Source organism: Carlito syrichta, unplaced genomic scaffold, assembly GCF_000164805.1.
Source record: "Carlito syrichta isolate Samal-C Ts95f unplaced genomic scaffold, Tarsius_syrichta-2.0.1 Scaffold303019, whole genome shotgun sequence".
NCBI classification, from domain to species: Eukaryota; Metazoa; Chordata; class Mammalia; order Primates; family Tarsiidae; genus Carlito; species Carlito syrichta.
Genome location: NW_007247115.1, coordinates 216,952 through 237,698, shown reverse-complemented (window position 1 = coordinate 237,698; position 20,747 = coordinate 216,952). Strand labels below are relative to the sequence as shown.

Below are 20,747 nucleotides of genomic sequence, written 5' to 3'. Positions count from 1 at the left end.
CTACCACGCCCGGCTGATTTTTTGATTTATTGTAGAGATGAGGTCTCGCTGCCCAGGTGGGTCTCGAACCCGTGGGCTCAGGCAATCCACTCACCTCAGCCTCCCAAAGGCGCGTGATTACAGGCTGAGCCACCAAGCCCGGCTTTTTTTTTTTTTTTTTGAGTTGGAGTTTCACTCTGTTGCCCAGGCTGGAGTCCAGTGGCATGCTCACAGCCACCGCAGACTCAACCTGCTGGGCTCTGGCAATCCTTCTGCCTCAGCCTTTTAAGTAGCTGGAACTATAGGTGCGTGCTACCATGCCTGGCTAATTTTTGATTTATTGTAGAGACAAGGTCTTGCCAAGTTGCCCAGGCTGGTCTTGAACTTGTGGGCGCAGGCAATCCATTCACCTTGGCCTCCCAAATTGCTGGGATTACAGGTTGAGCCACTGAGCCCAGCCAAACTTTCTTAATCATCTAACTAGAATGATTTGCAAGATTAACAGCAATAAATACCACTGAAATTAGATTTATAGAGCAATTTCCCTTCATAAGACGAAGTCACACAAAATGTTTTAAAAGTTTCAAAATAATCATAAAAAATTCACCTTATTCAAATATTCAGATATAGAAACTAAAACTCTTGTGAAATTAAAGGTTTTACCCAAATTCAGCTGCTAGTTAACTGATGAATCAGGGCTAAGTGCCATGAATCTTAAGACTAGGTTTTTTTCTTCTCTTATACTGAACTGGCCTATAGAACATGTGTGTGTATACTTATATGTAAATAGAAATGTATGTGTGTCTATATGTATGTACATACATTATATTAATACCAGTAAGAATTTTTTGTTTAAGAATTTTCTATTCCTTTCTAATTATGAGAACATGAGTACAGATAGCATTCCCACTTCCCTATTGCACTCATTTCTTTTTCACTGAATTTGATTTATTTTCAGTGCCTAGTTTGCAAACTATGTTATCTATTATAAGACAGGCACTAGAATTAGAGGCTAGAAAAACAAAGAATTAAAAAAACCCTATCCTTAAAAAAGCTCTCAATTTTAAGTACATAGCACCTTACTAAAAGTTTCCTTTGCTGATTCTTCCTCATCTTGCAAACACTAGAACAGTGCTGTCCAACAGAAATATAATGTGAATCACAAATGTGAGCCATATATGTGATTTTCGATTTTCTAATAGCCACATCTAAAACAAATATAAATACTTAATTCAATATATCCAAATGTTATAATTTCAACAAGTAATTAATATAAAAATTATTGATGAGATATTTCATTTTGAAGGGGACTTAGTCTTCAAAATCTGGTGTGTAGTTTACACTTGGAGCATACGTCTATTGAGATTAATCACATTTCAAGGGCTTAATCATCATGTATGACTAGTCCCTACTATTTGGACTGTGCAACTCTAGAAAACTGGAGTGTCCTAGTGTTTAATCCTTGGATGGGTTTTATTTTCTAGTGATACCCACTCTTCTGGGAATCTCAAACTATCTCATGGCTTTAAAACCATCTATATGCTAGTGATTCCCAAGTTTATATCTGGCCCAGACCTCTTTCCTGAACTTCAGATTAATACACAATTACTTAGACATAAGTCTTAACATTTCCCAAGCCAAACTCTTGACCTATAACCAGCAATCCCCTATCTAAATCTGCTTTTCTTTAGACATCCTTATTTCTGTAAATGGTTAACTCCATCATTTCAGCTACTCAGGGTGAAAACCAGAGTCAAGCCTGACTCCTTTCTTTCTCATCCCATACACTATTCACTGCCCGGCAGTGCTTCTCAAATACAGTGAGCAATGCCTTGTGATCCAACCAATAATGCTAATTGCCCATTCCCCTCCAACCCTCAAAAATGGAAGGAAAATAAAAGCATGCACCAAACAGTATACTGTAACTCAACATAACACTTTATATTTCAAGCAAGAAAGTTTGCAGAAAATACAGACATAAAAAATGGGGGGAAAGATATGTGTTAGAATTGTTACGAAGATATTATTAAGAATGATAGAAGAAATAAGTGTAAGATGCTATGAACATATTTACGGTTTATATTTCATTTTGGGGGGCTTATGTCTTCAGAAATCTGGACAAATTTCATCTTATCACTGAGGAAAATGACATACCTCACGTTCCATGCAGTGGTAAAGTCTGGGTTTAGAAGCAGCAGGGTGCATGTGACATCTATCAATTCTAAAATAAAGAGAAGTCATATTAAAAACAAATAGTACTATCCTTTAAAGCTTGGCTTCTCTTTCTTTTAAGGTTCTCTCTCCGAGAGAGATGCATATAAACACACACATACACTCTACTAATATATACTAATACTAATATATATATATCATGATATATATATAATTTTAATGATAAATAACCTGTTCTAAGCTATCAGGGATATGAAGATTAACCTCAAGTCCTTCTCCTTCTTATGATAAATATAACTCTTTTAAAAGCCAACACTAAAACAATTCTACAATGTGCCCATAAAGAATTAACTTCCTCATTCTTTTAGTAATTTTTGGCATAAATTTAATATTTACCAAGAATAAGAAACAGTTTCTATGCCACTATTCATTTAATTCCACAAATCTCTCAAGTATTGACTATGTGTGCAAATTTCAAAAGGATAAAAAAAAAAAAACACTCACGATCCAACCCACTTAAAACAATTTATTTACATTCTCCTGCAATAATTATTCTTTCTTGCACACATTTTTTACATAGGCATAGCAACAGTAAATGTACAATTTTGTTTTATTTTCTTCATCCAGTATTATTTCATATGCATCCTCCTATATTGCTACAGTATATATTTTTAACAGTTGCAAGATAATTTCTTAGTTCTACATGCTATCATTTATCTTATTCTTCAGGTCATTTCCTGTTTGTTTTTACTATTATGAGGGAGGACTGCCCCCCCAAAATGAAATTATCTTTTGAGGGCAGGCCCCTTACGGTACAGGCTTCTCCTGCTAGGTAAGTGTTACAGGAATTCATCGGGCATCAGTGTAAGCAACAACTAGTGTTGTTTTGAGAAGCTGCATTCAGTTTAAGTGAATTTTTTTTTTTTTTTGTAGATTCTTTCAACGTGTTTGCCCATTTCATGATTGGTTCAATCCAGCCCACACCACACTGAGTGTTCATAAGTTTTGGACCAAAAGCTGCATGACCCCGTGCCCCACCCTCTCTGTTCACCTGATCTTGTCCCAGAGACTTTTGTTTCCCCAGATGAAAAAAGTACTCAAAAGGAAATGTGCTGCCAACGTAGAAGAGATGAAACAAAAAATGGCAGAAGCACTAAAAGGCATCAAAATTGACAAGTTCAACAACTGTTTTGAGCAGTGGAAAAAGCAACTTGATAGGTGTATTGCATCAAATGGACAGTGCTTTAAAAGGGCTGAAGTTTAAGCATGTAAGAATACACAATTTTTAATAAATAAATCCCAGGGTTTTGGGGTCCCCTGGTATATATAATATTACTACAAACATTTTTAATCAGATCTTTTTTGTCTCATAGACTCATTTCTTAGAATATATCCCCTGAAGCAGAACTATGTCAAAACAATGTAAAAGTATTGCTCCTACTAAGCACTTCCAAATTGTCCTCCAAATGGACTGTATTTATTAATACTGCCAAGAGTAACATGAGTATACTTATGTTCCTATAACTGACCAATATAATTATATTTAAAAAGTGAATATGGCAGATAAAAATTCGTGCTTTCTGTTTTAATTTACATTAAAATATTACATTTATTTTATATTTGTCAATATAAAAATTTTTCATCTTTGTTTGCTACACATATACAGTTCACCTTATAAGCAGGGCAGATAAAAATTCGTGCTTTCTATCTTAATTTATATTAAAATATTACATTTATTTTATATTTGTCAATATAAAAATTTTTCATCTTTGTTTGCTACTTATATACAGTTCACCTTATGAGCAGGATATTCATATTCATTAGCCATTTATTTATGGTCTTGGCCTATCAAATAAGCTCCATAGTCTGTATTTAGGAGAAAAAAAAATTAGTAAAGTTTAGACATACTGTCTTTGTTTTAATAAAATTTAAAGATAATTCTAGGATTAAGATGATCAACCTAGGGATATAATACTAAACTAAGGCAACCCTATCAAGCTCATATTAAATGCCAAGTTAATATTAAATGCCAAGTTAATCATTATAATTTATTTAGCATTGCTGTGTACTAGGCATGCTAGTAAACATGTATTTGCATTATTTCACTGAATTCTTATAATCACAATCCAAAATATTCTTATTACATTTTCCAGATAGGGAAATATTTAGAGTTTAAGCAATTTGCTCAGCCACCCAATTAGCATGTGGCAAAGTCAACATCCAACTGCTTTTAACAAATCAATTATACTGCAACTGAAATGTCTGTCTGCAATAAATAACTGGGACACTTTCAGTGTTTAAGTAAAATATAACCTTTTAAAAATCTAAGAACACACACATTAAAACATCCTGTGGTTATTTTAACATATTCTGGCTAGCAAGAAAATCAACTATTCTATTCTTACCATCATAGTAAGAGATTAACATTTATTTCAAGATTTCATTGCTAGTGAGCGTACTGTAATATTCAGTTACAAGCAACAAACAGTAGGATCAGCAGGATCAGCACACATTTTTTACTTCCACCTTCCTTGTTACAAGTCATTAAATGCATACACAAACTATAAGGAATAATCTAGTTAACCTCTTCATTCTTTACTTTGAGTAGTTTTTGGCACTATTTTAATATTTAATAAGGAAAATAAACATAATTTTCTATATCATTATTCATTTAATTCCACAAATAATCCAAGTATTGACTATGGATTAAACTAGGCCCTTAGAACTGAGATACTGGATATAATGACATATAAGACCTGATTTTGTCCTCTCAAAGGTTACTCTCCAGTTGGACAAAACATATAAACAAATAATCATACCGCAGTATGTCTAAACTTTACTGACTTTTTTTCTTCTAAATACAGGTTTATGCAGCTTATTTGATAGGTCAAGACTATGATAAATAAATAGTTAATGAATATGAATATGCCGTTCATAAGGTGAATTGTATATAAGTAGCAAACAAAAATGAAAAATGTTTATATTGACAAATGTACATTAAAACAGAAATTAATCATATAATTGGGAAGTAGAAGCATAAACCTCATTTTGGGGCCCTCCAAAGAAGCTACAATAATTCTTACTTACTAGGGTACCCATGGAAGACTGTAAATTAGTAAAGTGGTCACGGCACTGCCTTTCATACTGGAAAAAGTATGAGCAAAGAGAAAGAGGCATGAAACTTCACATAGAGCCTGCTCTTCAAGAGACAATAGGTGCCAGAGTGTGACTACAGCACAGGGTGCTAGTAAAACATACCAGGAAATGAAGCTTTCAAGAACCTGGTCCCAAACTCCTTATCAATCTCCTTTTTGGTCTCCCATTACTTTCCTTCACATGCTACACTCTACCTGAATCAAACCCCAGCATCCTACCTGCCTACCTTTTCTTCTTTGAACATAACTCAGATTTACCTGCTTGCTATTCTTTATGCAAGAAATGTCTTCTCATCTCCTCATACTGAAACGTACATACATCTTAAATGCATCTTTTTCCATAAAGACTTCCCAAACTTTGTACACCTAACCCTGAACTGTACCCCACATCTTTAAAATAAAAAAATAAAAAAGACTTCCCAGACCTACCTAGCTGGAACAAAATCTTGCATCTCTATGTTGTATGTGTATCTTACTTATGCTACTTATATAAATATTATCCTCTTAATCAGAAACACATCTTTTGGAGGCAGGTATATATCTCCATATTATTTACTTACTCAACAAATTTTATGAGCAGCTACAGTAAGTCAGGTATTGAGGCAGGGTGAAGAGGAGTAAAATATGGCTCCTGTCCAAAAGCAGCTCCACATCTGACCTCAGCATAGAGGAGAGGTAAGAGCACAGGCCTTCCTTATAGCCACACTAACTGGGTTTGAATCCAGTTTCTCCATTTACTACCTACATAACTTTACTTCTTTGTACTCCAGTTTCTTTATCTGTGAAATGGGAATAATAACAACAGTCTCACAGTGTTGTGAGCAATGAGATTCATTCCATTTCTCCATAGTTATTTGGTGTATAGTGAGTGCTCAATATTTGTTCACCTAACACCACTGATACTTAACAAGAATTGAATATTTTCAGTATCAATTAATAAAGGAAGTCCAAAATAATAAGGCAGAAAAACTGTCTAAAATATAGAAAAACTGTCTAAAATTCTAGACTTATACAAGCAACAGCAATAACAAAAAAACCACTTAGTAGTCAAGCAATTATATGGAAAGGTCTGTACATAATGATAAAGCCTCTGAGATTTCTTTCTACATCTACAATTTTTCAAAAAGCCATTATACTACCTAGGTAACCTGGTACTTAGTCCCTTAGACTCTTTCTGTCTACATTAAACAAAAGTTGAGTGACCAAGGGTAGTTGCTAATTGTACTTCTGATATAACTCTCCTCTCCCTCTGACCCCCCCTCCAGTACCTGTCATAGTAAAGACAAGTTCATCTTCCATGAGAGAGACTTCTGTACAGCAGTACAAATATTTAAGTCCCTACTTTTTGTTTTTCTTTTTTTTTTTTTTTGAGTTGGAGTCTTACTCTGTCGCCCAGACTGGAGTGCAGTGGCATACTCATGGCCACCCCAGGGTTGGCCTGCTGGGCTCTGGCAATCCCTCCGCCTCAGCCTTCCAAGTAGCCGGAACTACAGGTGCACGCTACCACATCCGGCTAATTTCTTATTTATTGTAGAGATGAGGTCTCGCCAAGTTGCCCAGGCTGGTCTCGAACCCAAGGGCTCAGGCAATTCACTCGCCCCAGCCTCCCAAAGTGCTGGGATTATAGGCTGAGCCACCAAGCCCGGCCAAGTTCCTACTTTTCTTGGCTGTGTAATGAGAGGAAGGCTGATCAAAGTAGTGCTACCTTTACTAGTGGGTCTTTCCCCAGGAGGACAACAGCAGCTGTTGGGTCAGAGACTGGCTCCACTACTTGCTGGAAATTGTTATGCAAATCACTTAGTATCTCTAAGCCTTAGTATCCTCCTCATATGTAAAATGGCGCTAACATGGGGATATTAGATGATTAAAACCCCTGAAGTGTTAGGACAGAATCCAACATACAGTAATCAATGAATAGTAATTCCTGTTACAAAGCCTGTATCTCCTAGTCCAGTTCCACAAATGATACCAGAACAGGATGCCTCCAGAGAGAGGAAAAGAAACTCCTTGACTGACTAAGCAGTAACTGCTGAGCAGAGGGACACTTTTTGACTTCTAAGAACCTTGAAATTTAAAACATCAACAACCCTGACCAATCATCAGTGGTGTCAAATAACGCATATAACCACAGGTCCTTCTTTCCTCTCTGACAGAGGCTTAATCTTGTGATTCATGTCTCAAGTTCAGATGGGACCCTTCCAGACAGACACAAGAAGTAGGGTAAGCCGGGCTCGGTGGCTCAGCCTGTAATCCCGTGCCTTGGGAGGCTGAAGTGAGTGGACTGCCTGAGCCTGCGGGTTCGAGACTCGCCTGGGCAACTTGGCGAGACCTCATCCCTACAATAAATCGAAAAATTAGCTGGGCGTGGTAGCGCGCGCCTGTAGTTCTAGCTACTTGGAAGGCTGAGGCGGAAGGATCGCCGGAGCCCAGCAGGTTGAGGCTGCGGTGGCCAGGAGTGGCCACTGCACTCCAGTCTGGGCGACAGAATGAGACTCCAACTCAAAAAAAAAAAAAAAAAAAAGAAGTAGGGTAAAGAGGAATGATAGAAATGGGTAAAGACTAGCAGAAGTAACTAGATTAGAAATATGGGACATAATTAGAGAATTAGATCCTTATAACAACCCTCTGAGGTCTTGATGAGTATTCCCTTCTTTTGGTGTGAAAATGGGAAGAAAGAGTTTAAATTATCTGCCAAGTGACTGCTAAGGGACTTCAGTGTGCTGATGAGCTGAATATAAATTCAGGTCTGCCATCCTGCAAAGCAGATGCTCTTTCTACTCTGGCATACTATCGGCAAATACTTTGCATTCTGCAGGTCAAGACTGAACCAAAGATGTAAAGATAAACATGTATAACCAACAGTTGATTATAACTATTGCTGTCTCTCAATTCCATCAACAATATACCATTTCTTCTGCAGTTTCACCCAAAAGATATGACTACTGAAATCCTTAGTCTTTCAAAATTAAAGTCTCTCTCCAAACACTAGAACATATGCCATCAAATAAATGTTCCTTTTTAACACACACCACAATATATGTAACCCATTGTCACATAGGGAGAAAATTAATCAGGGCACATTATACATAGGAAAGTAGCTAAATTCCAGCTATAACAAGCAAAGAATAAGAGGATGCAACAGAAGTCAGAGAAAAATGAATATGCTTTCTTTGCTGCAATGCATTCTAGAAATGACCCAAGGCCAACAGTGACCTGGTAATAGACACTGGGTTTGACAAATATCTCTGAAAGAGGAAGGTTTTCGTGCATCTAGAAGTAAATCCAAAATCAACTTCGACTGGTTATCGCCTCCAAAATACATTCAGGTTGCCACAAGAAAAGAGAATTCAGGTGAAGTTGCATAGTAAACACCAGAGAGGCCTTGTTTATTACAGTACATAGTCACTGAATCAACAGCTAGACTAAGCTAAAAACTTTTGCTTGCCAAACTTTTGTTACTCATTTGACAAATGTCTGTTGAACACATAAGGGTGCTGAGTAAACGAAAAAAGACAGTCATAATCCATTCCTAACAAACTCACAATTCAGCCAAGGAAAAAGGTTGTTTAATCAACTATACTACAGTGTGACAAGTGTTACTACTACGCAAGCCACCCAAATAAAAAACTCCCATAAAAGCAGAGGGCAATTATTACTTCCTGCAGCAGTCTAAAAGTCTTCACAGTGTTGAGTTTGTACATGCATGTGCACCACATCAAAGGCAGCTACCATGAAGATGACAACATTTAAACATGAGCCTCAGCACAGGCATGGAAGTAAGGCAGTACAAAGTCAAAGATGCAACAATGCAGGTTGTGGCTGGAATAAACATATATCAAATGGTTGCTAACACAAATGCTTCTAGGGCTGAAATCAATGTCAGAAAAGCACCAGAGGAAAACTGATGAGAGGTGGCAACTGACACTCTGCCTCGGTGTCTGAAGAGCACAAAGAGGTTTTGATAAACTGGAACAGACTTGCCCAGTTAAGAAAAGTGTAGGCTGTAAGTCTGCCATGCAGAAAGTTGTGCACCCAAGTCTTCTAATTTTTCAAGTGAAGACAGAAACCCAGATTTTCATCCTGATTTCAAACATTTATCCATCTAATTTAAAACAATGTTAACACATTATACAAGCCAAAAACAAAATGTATCTGTAGACAATCTTCAGGGGTACTGAGAATCTGCAACCTCTGATGCTGAATATAAAGGGGTAGAAAGGTTGGTGATATAGGCTGACAACAGATTGTGAAGGTCTCCAAATACCATGCTAAGGAGTCTGAATTCTACGTTGATTCTCCAGGCATCCTGAAGTAAGATGAGCAGATAATATAGTTCAGAAAAGCATCTATCAAACTGCTAGCAATTATACATGGATCACAAAAGAGCCTGGAAATGAGGTAGGCAGTTATGAGGTAAAAACATTTGTCCAGTATAAACAATGAAGGCCTGGTCAGCCAAAGAAATGGAGAGCAGAAAATGGCCTTTAAAGAGAGAGCTCAGTTATGGAATAAGTGGGGGTTGTGAGAAAGAGAGAGGAACAAAAAAAGATGGCAAAAGGACACACTTGAAGAACACAGGAGAGAGCTCTGCCCAGTCAGGACTCAGTGCTATGGTCTTTCTTTCCTCTTGTTTTATGCATCTGTCATGGATTTCTCAAAAATCAGAATTATAGTATCATTCCTCTTCCAAACCAAACATGGCAACTACTAAGGCAGACTTTTAAAAATATCAGACTCTAGCTAAACAAGGATACTTTCTAAACATTGAAGGAATTCAGCAAGTTAATGAAAGCATGGATTCAATTTGGTTAAGAAGAAAAAAAAAAGCTATCCCAGGAGTAAAATTCACCTCCAGTTACAGAATACATGCTTAGGTAGATGCCTGGGATTCTGGCATGATCAATCACACAGACACTGACATTCTGAAACTGTGCTCTAACTGCTTCAGTTCATAAGTCTGGCAGAGTACTCTTATATTAGTCAGCATTTTCAAGTATCTTCTTCTGTCAAATCAGAAATTCACTTCCTTATATTTACCGATAATACAATATACAACCTGCATGGTATGTGACACCACACTAAACTATGCTCTCCCGCCTTGCCCAGAAAAGAAATTGAAAATTGCTTCCATGAGGATACAGGTTAGGTCAAATCAAAAGCTGCTTCTGTGCACAAGCTCAGCTGCATCAGAACTCAGTCTAGATGCCAGCTATTTGAATGAGTGAGCTTAACCATTTGCTCTTCCGTGTGGGTCCTCCAGAGCCTATTAAGACTAAAACTACATGGTAAGGAGACACAGCAAAGCCTGTAGTACAGTGTCCAGAAGGACAAGAAACAGAGAAATGGAGAGAAGACCTTAAAAGTCCACAGGAAGAAAGTGGGTGAACTAGCATTCATAAACGGGCAATCATTAGCCTTTCACTTTTTAAAAGTCATACTGTTTCTTTTTTTTATAAGATTATCATTCTACCTCTCCCCTAAAGTTATGCACTGGCTCAATTATCCATTTCTGTGCATCAGAACATAAACAATATAGCTTTGTTTGGCAAATAACAATGGATTCATATGGTATTGCGTTTTCCTTATTGTTACTGAAAACTATAGCACAGTGACTGAATGGAGAATTAAAGAGGGTCTAACAACAGATAAATATGCTTACCTTGAAATTTATGTCTAAACTTATGCATTAAAATTTATGCCATAAACTTAAGCTACGTAAGAAATATATATCAAAGGATGAACTGAGTGAAATAAAAATAGAAACCACTGCTCATTAAACCTTCAAATCAGACTCCTTTTCTATGGTCTAAACAGGGAAAGATGCCATTAGCCTATAATGACAGTGTGTTAAGGACAGTGCTGAGAGAAATTCAAGGAAATCGGTATGTCATACTTTTGGCAACACTCTTCTTCACACCCCCAAAGAGACTGTCTATCACTCAACTGTAAGCTTCTTGAATAAAGGGACCATGTATTATTCATCTTTGTATCCCCCACAGTACTCAGAACAGCTTCTGATATGAGTAGGCTCTTGGTAATGGCTAGTAAACTGGCAATTAAAATTCTCTAGAAAACAAAGTTCTTATTCAAAATCAGCCACCAGGCATACTGAGGCTTTTTGAAGGTACTGTTGTATATGGGAAGGGGAAGAAGCTTTACAAAAATGGTATAGGACATGGTCTTAGATAAGTACTCTCCTGAAAAGTGAGACTTAAGGTGAGCTTAAAATGATAAACACAATTTGTGTACACAAAGGTTTAATATGGCAGAACACCAGGAAAAGAGACCAAGTGGAATGATTAGGAATTATCTGATGCAGTAAAGAACTATCTGAGAAGAATGGAAAGAATGCTGGGATAGTTTTCTTTTGCTCATTTCAGTACAAAACAGGACACAGAGGGCCAGAGCTCAATTGGAATTCACAGTGCAATGGCACATTCATGAATCACTGAGTTGGTTCACAATATAACTATGCCATCATCACGCCTCCATTTCATTTGCACTGCTAGAAAAATGATTTCTTTTGCCTGTAAAATACTAAAGGATTAAAAATTAGAGACTAAGACTACAGGGACCAAAGTCCTGTTCAGTGACATTCTAACTTTTTTTTCCCTTCAAATAAAAATTACAAATGACCCCAATACATAAACAGATAAAGAACTGGTTGCAGGAGGTGGCCCGGAATCCAGTTTGAGGCACTTCCATATAACTACTGTGAATGTAAAATTTGAAAACTACTGGTCGAGTCCAAACTACTAACTTGACAGAGAAGTTAAGCATCTACTAGGCAGTGAACAGAAATGTCAGAACCAGAATCCAGAAATGCCAAAACCCAGAGAAGGGCTCTTCCCATTATATTCCATGTTGCTTCTAAAAGCCAAAGGGAGAAGATATGATTCATACTTACCATCTCTGTTCAGCCATTGCTTTCTTGTTCTGTACAAAAGGAGCTTGTTGTGAACATATGGTAAAAGGAGCTTGACACACCAGCTCTCCACACCAAGTTTGTTTTCAACCAGGACTATGGGACTCCGATTATATCTAGCTTCAGGACATGGGATCAGGCCAATTTCATCTCTTAATATGTAAAACATAAAAAAGAATTAAACATAAGAATACCAGCCTTTTCAAAAATTTTCTAATCCCACCAAGTATTTTAAAAATCCCATAGTTCCCTACCTTAAAAATATTTAGCTAACCTACTGGATTGGTAAAAAAGAACAAAACAAAACAAAAACCCAGTGTGTTAATAGTAGCCAGAGTACGGGAAAGTCAGTATGCTGTCTGACAGAAAACTGGTCTTATCTTTGAATGGCAAATTCTCAATGCACACAAAATTTGATCCAGCAAGTCAACTGATCAGAAACTATCCTATGCCAGAATATATGAATAAAATGTTCACTGCAATGTTGCAACAAAACTGGAAATAATCTAAACGTTTATCAATATAAGACTAGTAAAATAAATATGGCCCACCCAAGTGATCAAACTGTTAAAAATGAGGTAGATCTGCATATGCTGGTATGGAAAGGTTGCCAAGACATATTAAATGGGAGGGAAAAAAGCAAAATGCTGAACACAGTGTACAGTACAAAGTCTTCTGTATAATTTCTTTAAAAGACATATGGACACATTAAAGTTTTTCTTGGAAGGATAATAAGAAACGTTTGGAGAAAAAGGTATTGAGGAAGAACTCTATGTTTACACAGTTTAAATTATCTAATCACTTGTATATATTAGTCCTAATTTTTAAAAATGTCAACAAATATGTTTATGCTTGCCTGCTAATAAATGTATATGGAGCAGATACAAATTTTTAATAAAAGCTATCCTGCCAGTGAGATTTTGGGCCTTCCCCCCCCTCTTTATACTTTCCTGAATTAAAAAAAAAAACAAAAAACTAGTAAGTGTTAAAGCACAAAATACACTTCAGTATTTGATCGTTTTCATCTATAGCATTTATCCTTCAATCCACCTCAACGTAGAAGCTGAAAATGTATCTTACACGCAGAGATTTAATAAACAATATGCAGGGCATTTGACTTACATAGTAAGTAAGCCAGCAAACATAAGAATGTTTTTGCAAAACACACATCTTTCAACTATAAAGGAAGCTATAATTCTTGCTTACACAAAGCATCCTTTCACAAATAGAATGTCCTTTGTTTAATTAATGAAACCTTTTAAAAACAAGCATAGCTGATGTAAATACTTTGAGTGTCTGTACAGATTTTGAAAATGTGTCTTCATACCTTTCAACAAGGGTACCTGCATGATCAATGTTTGTATACATAACCCTGAATTGTACCCCACATCTTTATAATAAATAAATTTAAAAAAAAAAAGAAAATGTGTCTTTAAAAAACAGAATACAAAATTGGTCTTCAAAGTTTGTGGCATTAACTATTATGTCCCTGGGATTCCCTTGTCAAGAATACAGTAAGTAGTTTGATAGAGCCCAAAATGGGGAAACTTGTTCAATTATAAGTTACAAGAAATACCCTCTTTTGTTGTTAGATCAACACCACAAACTGGTAGGAGGTTGTGGATTTAAAATAAAAACCCTACTGAAAACTCTAAACTGAATAGCTCAGGGGTAACCTACTTTCTACTGATCACTTCATTAGTGACACAAAGATTTATCAATAAACAAGAGTACCCTAGGGGTTGCAAGTCACTAACAATTCTTTCAAGCTAATTTAACTCTCAAGTAGATTTGGGAACCTAAGGTTTTTTGTCCTGACAATTGGTTCAGTTGACTCAAAGATGTTTTGATATATTACATCAATACTACCATATGTTTTCTGATTATCTACAATGTATGGGTACTTTGTGAGAATGCAAAAAGAAAGTAAAGTTTAGGTCTCAGACTTCAAAGAGCTAAACAGTTTTGCTGGGGAGTTGTGTCGATATCCATAACAAAATGCTATCACTTCACCATTCCAGTAATATAAATTAAGTTGTGCAGGAAGAATGGGGGAACTGTTGAGAGAGCACCTGAGGTCAATGTCCAGTATTCTAAAATGTTTTTTGTATTTATATTTATGTCAACCAGAAATCTATTTAATTTACTATTTTGACAACTAGCCACATCTAACTATACTTGACTATTTATGACAATCTCTGGTAATTTCTGTTGTTTGTGTTTTACTATATAAAGAACATTTTAAAAATAAACTAAGATTAATTTTTTAAAAATATTCAATGTAATTATTTCAGGAAATTCTGTTTACTGAAATCTACCAGTCACTTACAACACTTCAAAAACTGCAAAAGTCAACAATATAAATGTTATAGTAACAAGAATAAAAGAATCTTGGCTTCTGGGTCTGTTTTTATGAGGAGAATATTTTTTTTTTAACTTAAATTCACGATAACCTGTCTTGCTCACTAGTTAAACCAGAATTAAAATGCCCAACTAATATTTGGTATCTAAATTACAGGAAAAACCATCTGCATGATCAAAAAACACATTGCTTTGGTTGGCTACCATTCTTTCAAAAAACAAGAATGCCTTGGAAAAGCAGGTGCTCAGTAACTGCTTACTGAAAGGCTAATTATCCCTGCACTTCAGTGATAATACTCCAAAAAACAGTTTTCAAAGGTTACCGTTCCTTGATCCTTCAGAACAACATTACCTCTGATTTTCTTCTAATAAAGTATACAGAAAACAGTACAGGTCTAAGTACTAGATGGAAATATATATATCACATCATTTTGGCCTCTATAAACCTCAATTTCCTCAATTGTAAAATAGAAAAATTACATTATATCCCTGGTAAGGGAAATGGGCTAGATCTCATTCAGCTTTCAAATGTTCTTACTGGGAACTCTTGCAGCCACTTTCATGTAGGAAAAAACACATAAAAAGAGAGACAGCAGAGTGTGGAGACAAAGGCACTCGGCTCAGAAGTCTAGAGTTCTAGTTAGCGACCATTCCACCACTGACAGTCAAAGTGAATTTGGCAAGTCACTTGACACCAGTATCCTCATCTGAAATACAGGAATAATACCTTCCTTGCCTGTGATGAAAACCAACTAATGCCAGGTGAAGAATGAAAAGTGCTGGGCAAAGATGAAGCATATTAGCATCAATTCATCTAAGAGCTTTAGGTCTGCCAATATGGTTTCTGGATTAACAGATAATGGGAAGCCGAGGCAAAGAATATGAAGTCTTTATTCAAGTTATGTAACCTTAGATAGTGTTACAGTGCTTTCTTAAATAATGTACTCTGTAAAGATAGGTAGGTCAGCAAGCTTCCAATAACAGTGTGTTTGACTTCAGACTTCTGTGCCTAGTCCCTTAGGTCATAGTCCACTTTTTTTCAGACAATTTAGGATTCCAGAATCATTTTAAAATTGGAAAGGACCTCATTCCTCCAGTCTCTTCTTTTATCAGATGAGGAAACTGAAATCCAAGGAGGTTTAAGGGGATTACCTACGGTCATTTTGCTAGTGATTAAGTTAAGAATCTGGACCTCCTAATACTTACCCCCAAACCCTTGACACTATAGAGTAAAGAACCAACCAGAATTGGACCAACTCATTTTAGATTTCTGTCAAATTAACTTGTACTTTCATATTCAAGAAACACTGGAAAACTCAGGGTAAAAAACAAAAATCATTTGTCATCCCTCTATTCTTATTAATGTTTGCATATATGTCCTTTTTTCCTAAGTATTTTTACAAAAGTGGAATACAGTGAACATATTCTATAATTCTAAAAAAAAAAACAAAACTTAGTAATTCACATTAAACACTTTCCTACATAATTTTGGTATTTTTAATGGTTGCAATGGATGTGCTATAAATATTAAACATATCTCCAGTTATTTTCTTATAAAACAGTATTGTAAGAGGAATTCTTCTAAACTCTTATACCACTAAATTTCATTCTTTTACATTGTTAGGTTTCTGGCAATTTAAACTTCTGGTACTTAACAGGGTACTCAAGTAAATACCAGCATTACCAAGAATGTCATAGGATTTTTAAAGCCACGAAGGTTTGGGACAGCAATCAACTTCTAAATATGCTCACTTTTTAGGTCACCTTTGCAGGGTGCTCCAAAGGCACAGCAACACAGAATGAACCAGCACATTTACTTAAGATCACACACAGCGTGATACATCTCTTTGAGTGCCTCACTTCACAATGGGGATCCACCGGCTTCCAGATGAAGTTCAAGGTTCGTGTGACACTGATATAGACTTTGTTCCTCATGTTTAGACAGCTTCTCTTGACTGCATCTTTCAGAAACCTCAATTAGAACAGACTCATTACTCCCAAAAGTTGTGCCAACCAGCTTCCCTTCTGGAAGGAATGGATGGTTCCCAAATACTAATGAACTCTGTAATGTGGAGCAATTGGACAGAACAGTCCAAGGATTCAGGAAACAGTAAAAATCTTTTAAATATAATAGCGGTTATTTCGGGTTTGCTCCCCATATCCCCAAAACTGAAATTCTTTCCAGTATAACCAAAAAGGAAAATTAGTTAAGTATCTAAAGGAACTGACCCTTGCATATTGATCATTAAAACTTTAATGGTGATTAAGATATTTCAGAAATCTCATAGGCTTTCTAATTCATTCTAAAGACTACCAACTTTGTGTATCCCTGAAATTACATTACTGACCTTAGAGTACAGCTACACAAATTATCACTGTTTATTGTTTATTATATTGTCACGCACTGTGTTAGGTTTTACATATACTGCTTCATGTATTCTGCAGAGTAATCTTATAAAGTAGGAATTTGACCCCATTTTATAGTTGAAGAAAGCATTCTAAGTCTACCAGCTAGTAAATGACAAGCCAAAATTAAAATCCAGTACCAACTCTTAACTCAAATTTGTACAACTACACTATTGCTTAAATAAATAAATAAATAAAAATCAAGTTTAAGAAGCCCAACAGACTCTATGGTTTCCTAGTCTTCAGTTCAACTTGCAGGCAATCTAAAACTGCCATTCATTATTACTTCCTCACTCAAAACTTGTCATTGGTGCGCACCCGCTGCCTCAGAAATATATTTCCTTGAGCCACACTTTTCTTCATCCCAAATGTCTCAATATAAATGTTATTTCCTCAGAAAGAACTATCTTGGCTTGCTAATCTAAATTAGGCCTCCCTGTTATTATTCTTTCAAAGTATGCTTCTTACCCTTTCCAGCTCTTTTCATAATCTGTGTATTTATTCATTTAAAGTTCCATTAGGACAGAGACCACATCTGGTTTGTTCACCAAACTACACAACTCTTAACCCTGTATACCCAGAGCCTAGCACCATGCCTGTCAAACAGACATGCTCATTTGCTGAATGTATGAATGGGATGAAAGAAATTAAGAGACAGTCAAGGATTTCCATAATCTGGCCCTAGTGCATCTTCTCAATCACATTTTACCACTCAATTCACTGTTCCCTATAGAGGTCCTTAGCTTCCTAAGACTATTAATCCTACCTAGACTTCAATGCTGAGTTTAAAACTCACCTTCGCTAAGGACCCTAGTCTACACATACCAGCCTCCTTTTTGCGTCCCATAGCACTTGCTCACTATCCTATTAATCCAGCTCTTACCAGAAACTGCTTTGCAAGATTAATTTACAGTTTATGCAGGCAGCTGTTAGGCCTCCATACAGACCTGCATTGTGCAATACAGTATCATTGGACACATGTGGCCATTATGTACAAATCGGTTAAAATTAAATAAAATTTAAAATTCAGTCCCTCATTCGCATTAGGCATATTTCAAGTGCTCAACAGCTACTATGTCTTGTGGCTACCATACTGAACAGCACGGATATAGAAAATGTTCACCATTGTGGAAATTTCTGTGAGTGCCTTGAGTATAAGAATTGTATTTTAAGCTTCTTCCTATTCCATACAATCAAGATGGTGCCTACAGCACCTCATAAACAGTAACAGTTCAATAAACATTTAGTAGTAATAAAAATCAATAACTTGCTTTAAGAGACTTTAACATGATCCAATTTTCATTGTAAACTATTGTCTCCCAGATTAGTACAGAGCCTATATACTAAGTTAATGACTATCTGCAAGTCAAGTCTTGTTTTAGAGAAACTAAGATGATACTCTAATAATCAACAAATATTGTCCAGTTTATAAAGTGCTTCAAATTCAACAATCATTTGGTCAATATATTTTCAGTGAAAAATACAGGGATTCGGGTTAAATCTAATGTTTGCCAAGTGGCAACTAAGTGCTACTTAGTTGTGAGGAGATCTTCCTGTTTTCTCATCAGCCTCACAAGATCAAGAGAAAACTGAGGCTGAGAGAAGATACCTACTAATATTAAATAGTAACAAAATCTACATCTCATCCACTGCATCTTTGACACCTTCTAGTTAGATATTTCTACATAAACAAAATCAACGTATTTAATGGAGTAGATGTTGGCTATTAAAGTTATCATCTATCTTGTGTTTCGAGAAAAAAGGAAAACAAAAAGAATGAAAAGCTCTTATAATACTGAAAGTGTAATTAGATACGGTAAAGTCAGCTTCCAACTTTAAAGATAAACAATGTCTTTGTTTTCTTTTAACTAGAAATATAGCCTCTTTGTTTTGGGAGTAAAAGGGTTAGGAGGTATGGACAATTTTGAGAAGCCAAAATTATAAGGCATTTTATGTACTAAAATACAACTTTTGATTAATATTAAATAATGAATTAAGCTATTTGTTTCAGACCTATATTATAAATTATTTTAAATTATTTCAAATGCCTAACTTATTTCAAACTTTTAAATCCTGAAATGACCCAAATGCTAATTAATAATTATAAGTTATACATTGAGAATGTATTAATGAGATTTCACAGTAAAATAAAATGATTAAGGGAGGGGTATTAAAGTTCCTTAAGAGTTTTAATAAATGTGATCCAGAAAAATCGGGACATGTTCCAAACTGCACTGTGTCAACCTGCCAAGCCAATAAACACTCAATCTTAATTTTTTCAAATATAAAATAATGATGCTCTCTTAGCCTACTTAAAAAAAAAAGAAACTAAGATGATTGTGGCATTTTTTTAAGACTTCTAATGTCTGCTGTAATTTCCTCTAGAAAAATACCAATGATGAGAAAATACGTCCTATGTTTGTCCAACTTTACTTTGGGGATGTCTCTTACTTGCACTGAGGATCTCCTTCTCAAAAAGGGATTGAAAGACTAATATACAACAAGGCATTCTTTAGAAGGCCCAGTAACCACGATGGATACTGCCAGGAAATCATTCCAAACACTCCCATTTTGAATAAGGCAGCAGTCAGAAGTGGAAGGGAAGTGGAAGCTGTGAGAGGTGGTGGTTGTGTTTTGAGGTCAGCAGTGTTTTGCTTTTAATGAAGCATGGTTGCATGTCTCCAATTGTTTACTACGAGGGAGCAAGACATATGAGGGCTTCTTAATTCTTCTATAATCATCATCTTGGAGAAAAAAAACACTTTAAGATGTAGAATTGGTTACTCTTTTAGGCAGAAGAGCTGAAGGGGTTAGAATGCTTTAAAAAAAAATTCATGTGTTCCAACCTAAAGAATAAAATATTAAAAATGAACTCCAAAAACAATTAGATAAAGTGAAAACAATGCAGAACTGGATCCCTTGTTTCTTTTCTTTAGGGAGGAGAAGGTATGGAAAAGGAGCCACATTCTTGCTTCTTCTTCACTCCTTGAATAATGTTGTCTCTCTCCCTCTCTCAATACTTTCTTTTCACTTGTTACATAAAAGCAGAAATGTCAGGAAGAGTACAGACTATAGTGGTATCTCCGAGTGTACTCCGAAGTAAAATGGTAAGAGGAAAAGATACATGTGTCAGTTCTGCAGTGTCCCTTAAAGAGGGCAGGAGTGGTGAAATAAAAAGGAGTTAATACCCTCCCTGTAACTATGAATCTAAGAAAGTGTGGAGGTTTCATCGGCTTTATCCCAGAACCTCCACCCTCAACTGAGTCCACAGAAGCGTCCCTTGAGAATGCTCCGTTCACCTTCAAAACATGTTTTATCGCATTCACTTTCCAATCTTGTGACAAGTGAGCGAAAGTCCAAAGTGGCCTCAAACTACCTTTGGTGAGTAGACGGAGGGATTTTTTGGCCCACTGAGAATAAGAGGATCGGTTACCTCCTCTTCCAACGTCCGGGATGAACCACAAGAGTTGTGTTTACAAAGCATACATAGACCCACATTGCAGTGTGTGCCCGTGAACCTTAGACGTAGGACGTGGATCTACGGATGAAGTCTTTCGAGTTTCGTAAACTCCCGGGGAAGGGTAGGGAAGGAAAGCGAAACAAAGTCGTTTCGTTTTCATCTTCCGAGATCACTTCTAGGGACCAGTCCGCGGGCGCGCCCGGGGTCGCTGAGCCAGCCTCGCGGCGGCCGACAACGGCCCGGCCTGACCTCTCTGCCGCCTCCCAGAAGGGTGCGTGGGCCGGGACCC

The 20,747-nt window shown here is 36.4% G+C and overlaps 1 protein-coding gene across 1 annotated transcript in view; it reads right to left on the bottom strand.

Moving 5' to 3' along the window:
• The window catches only part of PTAR1 (protein prenyltransferase alpha subunit repeat containing 1), a 47,183-nt gene extending 26,565 nt beyond the window's left edge, over nucleotides 1-20,618 (bottom strand). The window contains exons 1-3 of the mRNA XM_021712029.1: nucleotides 20,485-20,618; nucleotides 12,214-12,383; nucleotides 2,134-2,200 (exon numbers count right to left, since the gene is read on the bottom strand). Coding sequence (XP_021567704.1) covers nucleotides 2,134-2,200; nucleotides 12,214-12,383; nucleotides 20,485-20,618 — 371 coding nt within the window. The remainder of the gene's footprint in view (nucleotides 1-2,133; nucleotides 2,201-12,213; nucleotides 12,384-20,484) is intronic.
• Nucleotides 20,619-20,747: the final 129 nt, after the last annotated feature.